This window comes from Ovis canadensis, chromosome 1, assembly GCF_042477335.2.
Source record: "Ovis canadensis isolate MfBH-ARS-UI-01 breed Bighorn chromosome 1, ARS-UI_OviCan_v2, whole genome shotgun sequence".
NCBI classification, from domain to species: Eukaryota; Metazoa; Chordata; class Mammalia; order Artiodactyla; family Bovidae; genus Ovis; species Ovis canadensis.
In genome coordinates, this window is record NC_091245.1 from 265,765,772 (window position 1) to 265,772,974 (window position 7,203).

The 7,203-nt window shown below is 52.4% G+C and overlaps 1 protein-coding gene across 1 annotated transcript; it reads right to left on the reverse strand.

Annotated features, from left to right (window-relative positions):
- Window positions 1–1,744: 1,744 nt before the first annotated feature.
- TFF1 (trefoil factor 1) lies at window positions 1,745–6,218 on the reverse strand. The gene is made up of 3 exons (XM_069581611.1): window positions 6,056–6,218; window positions 2,369–2,512; window positions 1,745–1,936 (listed from the first exon to the last, which is right to left on the reverse strand). The coding sequence occupies exons 1-3, from the start codon at window positions 6,129–6,131 to the stop codon at window positions 1,923–1,925; spliced, it is 234 nt and encodes a 77-aa protein (XP_069437712.1). The 5' UTR covers window positions 6,132–6,218; the 3' UTR covers window positions 1,745–1,922.
- Window positions 6,219–7,203: the final 985 nt, after the last annotated feature.

The window sequence follows — 7,203 nt, forward strand, 5'->3', positions numbered from 1 at the left end:
CAGCATCCAAAGACAGGCTGCAGAGGCCGTCCAGGACAGCTAGAGGGAGCTCTCCTCTCACCAAGGGGTAAAGCCTTTCCCCAGAGCCTTTAGGTAGATGCCCCCTTTGTCTCATGGGCCAGAAAGGAGCCCTGCTTCTAACTGAAAGAAAGGTTGGGAAAATGAGTCTTTCCATCATTCTTTATAGGGTGGAGTCAGGGAAGAAAGAGGGAAATAATGGATGGTAGTCATGCGGAAATGGGCCTGCTGTGTCCTGGGAGAAAGCCCTTTTCTCAGGGGCTGGGGGATGTGGGGAGAACAAGGAGCAGGGGACGGACCGGCCAGGCCTCAAGAAGGGTCTGACGAGGTCCCAGATAGGCCAGTGGAAACCCAAAAGTCTCCCTCAGTCCACAGCTGTGGGTGCTTGGTCCACTCCTCATCATCCACCCAGCTCTAAAGAGGGGCAGGAAAGTGGGGCAGGGAGAGGAGGAGGAGACTGGCTACTTACCCCCAGGGACCACAGTATTACCTACAGAAGCTGCGTAATTTACAATCACACACTGCATTTCCAAAGGGGCCAACCGAATAGTTGTTTTTTACCTCTCTCTAGCAGGCAAAGAAGCAACTTAGCAGCAGCAGCAGCAGCAGGCAAAGATGTTGAAAAAGATCAGAGATGCTACAGATTAAAAGGAACAAAAGCCAACATGTTTCTGCACGTTCTCCAGTGAAGGAAGGCTACAGTGACCCTCACAGCACATTTGCTAGTGCAGGCACATGTCTGCTGCTGTGTGCGTGTGCTGGGGCCGACCTTGGCTGTTTCACGCATGCAGCGCATCTCCTGGCCCCCGGGACATCTGTGCTTGCTTGTCCTGGTGGCCAGGGCTGAGGGTGGGTGACAGCTCTTCTGGTAAATTTGGAAACAACAGATCAAGCCAAGAGCACTACCCCTACATCCCAGGAACCAGCTGGCTGTGGAGGGCCAGAGAGCTCCCAGGGCCCCACGGATCCCAGGGTCAAGCACCTGGGAGGGGTGGTGTCCAGGAGCGGGACTGGCTGGGCTGAGCTCCCTGGAGCAGGGCTGACTGCCCAGGGTGGATGGGAGGTGGGGGGGGGGGAGTTTTTCTTGTTCCCACTGAGCAAGTGGGGCTGGGGGCACCAGAGGCTACTCAGGCAGCACTGCCCACCTGGGTGGGGGCGTCTGCTCAGGTCCAGGCAGGTCCAATTGGCTCCCCTCCATCTTTCTTGTGTCGGTGACGAGGGATCACTGGGGACTCTCGACCCTTCCCTTTTGTCCTATTTTCCAACTCGGAGCTCAAGTTTGGGGAACCAGGTGGGTGGGGGAGTTTCCTCAAGGGGTCAACTCATGCCGTCCTCCTCAATTGTTTTTATTATGAGTATGTTCAGGCACTTTGCTGTGGGTTTTATCTCCTAAGTCAGTTTCCATGTGAGGGACATGAAGAAACTGCAAGGCAATTTTTGTTACCACAATGAATATGTAAAGAATGTGATTGAATTGGAGCCTGTTTCCATGATTTGACAAGGGCGTGGCTTCTCTGAGGCTTTTTAACCTGATGGCCTGGTGCACGGACCCTGATGACTGACATCCACCGAGACAACCTAACAATGTTACAAGCCGCGGTCTCTGGCCCAAGATAGCCCGAGTTAATGTGTAATCCACAGCGAGAACCCAGAGGCACAAGTATCGCATTTCTCTTTCAAAGAAAGGAAAATTGTTTACATTTTTATAAGAAGCGCAAGCAGAGAGGACCATTCATCTCTTTTAATTTTTAGGCTAATTTGGAATACAGAGAATCTGAGCAGTCAATCCAGGCAGGGAGTTCAGGTTCATAGGACCCCAAGACATCCGGCCAGCGATGGGGCTGAGCCCCTGGCACCAGGCAGACGTCCTTCTCACTCCAATGCCATTTCCACCGGAAAAGTATCTAAAACTCGCACTCTGCAAGGGTGAAGTGTCCAAGAGAAGAGATTAGTAAGAAAAAGTATTTTCTTTCACTTTTAAATAATCACAGAGAATTTACTTAAAAACATCACTGGGAAAATTCTTTAGAAAACAAGGATGGTCTTTGTATCATAATTGTCACCCCTTGCAAGCCCCCACCCCAGGTGAGCCACGAAGCATTACCAAGGACAGTTCCTCACAGATCCCTGATTAGACATGTGAAGAAAAGCCAGGAAGAGTAGGGTGCCCCACCAAACAGGTCTTTCAGCTCTTTCCATCCCCCAGCCCTGGATTCACACTGATTTAGGCAAAACTACATCTTCCTAGTCACCCCGAGGCCATTACTCTGGGTGAAAACACAGATGGCAACTTGAATTAGGGTTCCGTGGTCCCGTGTATTCAGACTCTGTGGTGTCGACAAGGCCCTACCTTCCTCCACGGGCGCAGTTTGGAAGCACCATGGGACTCCGCGGACAGTGCTGTCAAAGCAGCAGCCTTTATCTTTGCACTCCTTAGCCGTGATGCCGGGGTGACCGCAATTCTTTCTTTGATGGGGTTCCACCTGACACGTCTCTGAAAGAATATGGGCCACGAGGTGAAAGTAAGTCATGGGCTGACTCCTTCCCTATTATGACCCACCCTCCACGTTGCTTCCTTCCCCAGTTAAATCAGCCATCAGACGAGCAGCCCATGGAGACCCAGAGCTCACTTACTGGCGCGGAAACACTGAAACTCAGGAACAATGCAAGGTGTCCGAGATTCATAGACTTTGCACCCACCCAGGCAATTTACCCATTTGCTCATTAACGTCAATGAACAATTATTAAACTTTAGTCACTAGATGAGTAAATATCTGTTGAGCACTGTTTGTGGGTGCTAGAAACTGGAGCTAGCACGGGACACAGACAGGAATCTTTTTATCCCCTCAAAGATCAAGTTCACTCCAGGCCACGTGCTGGGTAACAGGGACCTGGAAATTGAAAATAGAGAAGCTGTTGTTGAGAAGCTAACAGTCTGATGGAGAAGGAAGCCAAATAAACATACGAAACAGCATAATACAGCCAGCCACAGGGCAAGCCCAGCAGGGATGATTGATTACAGACTGAATAAAGTGAAGAGGGCTTCCTGTTGGAGGAGGTTGGCCAGGTAAGAACGAGGCAATGGTTATTCCAAGGAGAGAGAGAGCAGAGTGTTCAAAGGTGGCGCAGAGAGAGAGCAAGGTGTGTTCCAGGCAAGAGGGGGAGGCGGGTGGGGCGGTATGGGGAAGGCAGGCTGAGGGCTAGGAGTGGATGATTGCAGCTCTTGAGCAAAGGGAGCCACTCAGACACTCTAGCCAGGTTTGTGAGGCCATTGACCCAAGGCATAGAACATGCAGGGAAGATGGGCAGCAAGTGCCCACGTGATCTAGATGCAAGACCTGTGGGGTCTGGACTTGGGGCTCTGAGAAGGAGCACTGCTCAGATCTGGTAGTGGACAGATTGAGGCAAGGGCAGAAGAGTCTGAAGCCCCTTCTCTCTCTTGGGATGGGAATGGAGAATGGGGGGCTCTTCTCCGCACCTGGTCTCAGGGTGCCCACGGATGAGGGCCATCAGCCAGGTTCCAGAGGGAGGCCTGGCTGTGCAGGTGCTCCATCCACTCCCAGACAAGTCTGTCCCCGGGGCTAGAGGGACGTGCAACGAGGCGTTAGGAGTGTGGGTGGTAAAGAGACGGGGAGGGAAAGAGCCCTGACCGAAGAGGAAAGAGAGTTAGAGAGGAGGGCAGGACCAAGATCCAGAGCAGACGCTGTCATGGGCTGGCCTTGACCTAGGGCATCGCGCTCGTTCTGAAAGACAATCCAGTCAAAGACAGGTAGGTGCAGGGCCTCTCCTAGACTGAGGGGCAGGAAGCCGCATTTGTCCCCCATGGAGTCCAGCTGAATGTCCTAAGTCAGGGCTCATCACACAAGGCGTCTGTCTTGACACAGAACAAAGGTGGTTATCACACACTCCACTGGGCAGGGCGGTGGGAAAGGTCAAGACGGGCTGTGTGTGCAGAGCTGGGACCACAGTTCTCATGTCCTTTCTCTCCCTAGAGGAGGGAGAGGGGCTACATTGCTGGATAACCGGATCCCCCCCACCGCCCCCGCTGTACCTGCTGCTATCCTAAATAGAAATTGAAGGTTTCCAAGGGTTCTGTCCACAGGAGTCTACCTTGCCCACCATTTTCTGTTGCATAACAGGACTAGACAGAAATGACTTCCATCCAAGGCTACACTTACACTGGCCCCCCACTCCAGTACTCTTGCCTGGAAAAGCCCATGGACGGAGGAGCCTGGAAGGCTGCAGTCCATGGGGTCTCTAGGAGTCGGACACAACTGAGCGACTTCACTTTCGCTTTTCACTTTCATCCATTGGAGAAGGAAATGGCAACCCACTCCAGTGTTCTTGCCTGGAGAATCCCAGGGACAGGGGAGCCTGGTGGGCTGCTGTCTCTGGGGGTCGCACAGAGTCAGACACGACTGAAGCGACTTAGCAGCAGCAGCTTCACTACAATTGGATGGAGTTTTCCGTTGTCACAGGATGGCTGACCTGTGAGATCCACATAGAAAGGCTGAGCCTTGGGCCCTAGGGCAGGGCCAGTGGGCAGCCAGCAGCAGCCTGGATGGTGGGGAACAGGGCTGGGCTACACAGCCTCCTGGAGCCAGGCTGTGCAGTGGGCAGAGCTAGGTGCTAGGCTGGCAGGGAAGACGCAGACGGGCCAGTGGGTATGGGCGGCCAGGCACAGACCACCTCCTCCATCCCCACAGCAGGTCATACCTCCTTTCAGGTCCAGCTCTCTCCCTCCTCCTTGCCTTAGACTGTGGCGCCCCCTCCCCTGAACCCCTGTGCCTGATCCTCTGTTCCTGAGTCGTGAGGTCCTTGGAAGGAGCCCAGAGACACATGGGAACCATTCTTTCCCTCACTTCAAACCTCTATGGGAATCCTCATTCCAAAAACTTTGGAAAATTCTTCTCCTGCCCCCTCCATTTAAAAATATATCTACCAGTAATAAATAACGTTTATATGGCACTTTGTAGCTTTTCCCAAATACCACTTAATTTTGTAACAACCCTCTAAAGCTGAAGACTGACTCCATTGTGCAGACACAGGATTTGAGACAGACACATTCAGAGGAGGCAGTGGGACCTCCCGCCTTAAGTCCCTCACTTGGTGATGCCCATGGACTAGGCAGACAGGACACACACACCAGTGGGACAGGGTCTGGGTTCCACAGAGCAGAGGGCCCAGGAGCCCACAGAACCTGTTGGAGGGGTTCCCAGGGACGGCGACCCTCAGAATAGGCTCTTGGACGTTTGTGTGGACCTCGAGTGGGTCCAGCCCCAAGGGGGCAGAGTTTGGCTCAGACATCTGGAAGAGCTATTCTTATTCCCAACATTAAAGACAGCTCTTTGAAATGTGATACTTAAAAAGCAGTAGTACGTTCTAGCAGCGGTTCTGAAGACAGGGCTTTCCTGGGGGCTCTGTGGTAAAGAATTCGCCTACCAATGCAGGTGATGCCAGTTCAGTGGTTAGATAGTATCACCAACACAATGGACATGAATTTGAGCAAACCTCAAGAGTTCTTCCCTGCCACTCAAATGGTCAAGAATCTGCCTTCAATGTGGGAGACCTGGGGTCGATCCCTGGGTTGGGAAGATCCTCTGGAGAAGGGAATGGCAATCCACTCCAGTATTCCTGCCTGGAGAATCCCACTGACAGAGGAGCCTGGCAGACTACAGTCCATGGTCTCACAAAGAGTCAGACTGAGTGACTAACACTACTACTACTACAGGAGATAGTGGAGGACAGAGGAGCCCGGCGTGCTGCCGTCCATGGGGTCGCAAGAAGTTGGGTGTGACTTAGCGACTGAACAACTAAATGCAGCCATCATTGCTTTCTTACCCCAGTTCCCAACACTTCCATGGACCCCTCTGCCCTCCCACTGTCCTCTATGCCATCCAAAATCTCTCCAGGGCTTAGAACAGCTCCTGGCACAAAATAGCACTTGGCTCAAAAGTACGTTATGAAGCCCTGACTGCTCCCAGAGGTGGGCCTCTGCCCAGCATGCACATTGTGGAGCAGGAAGGGGCTGTCTTACCGGTCTCGACCTGCGCCAGGCTGCTGAGAGCCAGTGAGAAGACCAGCACCAACACGCAGATCACCTTGGGCTCCATAGCGGCCGTGACCTTCCTGCTCTGTCCAGAGGGGCCCGCAATCCAGGATGAGAGTGGGTCCTGGCCCTCGATCTTATACCACAGGCTCTGTTTGCTTTCTACAGAGGGCCAGATAACGTTTGCCTAAGGAGGGCCCCGAAACCTTTCATTCCAAGTAATCTCCGCTGATTAAAAGGTGTTTTCCAAATGCGGCCAAGCCAAACTGACAGGTTTGCTGATAGAGAATAATGCATTATCGTGCGGTCATCGTGACTGAAGGATTGGAGGTTCAGAAAGTTCCTCTCTTATCCTGTGGGAGTCTCCCTGGTCATGACCTCGTCCAGTGCCTGAGCTGTTCAGAGACCCTCCTGCTAAGCAAACAACATACTCACTGGAGGGTGATTCAGAGAGAGACGCCCACACCACACCAGGCACAGGGTTAGCAGTGGCCATGGGCTTCCCTCATCATGGTCCTACCAAGTCAACAGCACACTTACTTGAGGGTGATGCACAAGGAGAGATGCGCATACCATGCCAGACACAGGGTCAGCAATGGCCGTGGGCTTCCCCCACAGTGGTGCAGGGAAGGGCAGGGGACAGGTGAGCCCCCCCACCCGGCCTGGTGTGGTCCTTTTCAAGTGAGCATGCAGCTGTTTTCAACGATTTTCAAGATTCATGTCTCATGGAACAGCTGCGCCTGGACAAGAAGAGCAGAAAATACTAGGAGCTGGACTTCAAACTTCTTTTCCCCATTTGTTTGTCTTGTCAGACTTTCCCCTGGGAAAGTGGTGCATGCGCAAAGCACCCATAGGCTCTTTGACCTGGCCTTGTCCTGAGGGGCCCCTTTCCTGCTGGCATCCACATTGAAAACTCACATATGGTCAACCTCCTATTTACACTGTGGCATTGTAGGAGCATTTGTACTTATTTATCTTAATTAATTAAGGATAAATTACCTTATTTTTCTTCAAAATTATTTAAGATGATTTATCTTAAAAATCAGGCTTCTCTGGTGGCTCATTGGTAAAGAGTATGCCTGCCAGTGCAGGAGATGCAAATTCAATCCCTTCCTGGGTTGGGAAGATCCGCTGGA

What these genes read in the sequence shown, in the direction of transcription:
- TFF1 (XM_069581611.1), bottom strand. Translation starts at nt 6,131, where the DNA reads ATGGAGCCCAAGGTGATCTGCGTGTTGGTGCTGGTCTTCTCACTGGCT. An exon ending in CCTGGCGCAGGTCGAGACCG is followed by an intron (nt 2,513 to 6,055) that starts GTAAGACAGCCC and finishes ATATTCTTTCAG; the next exon opens with AGACGTGTCAGGTGGAACCC.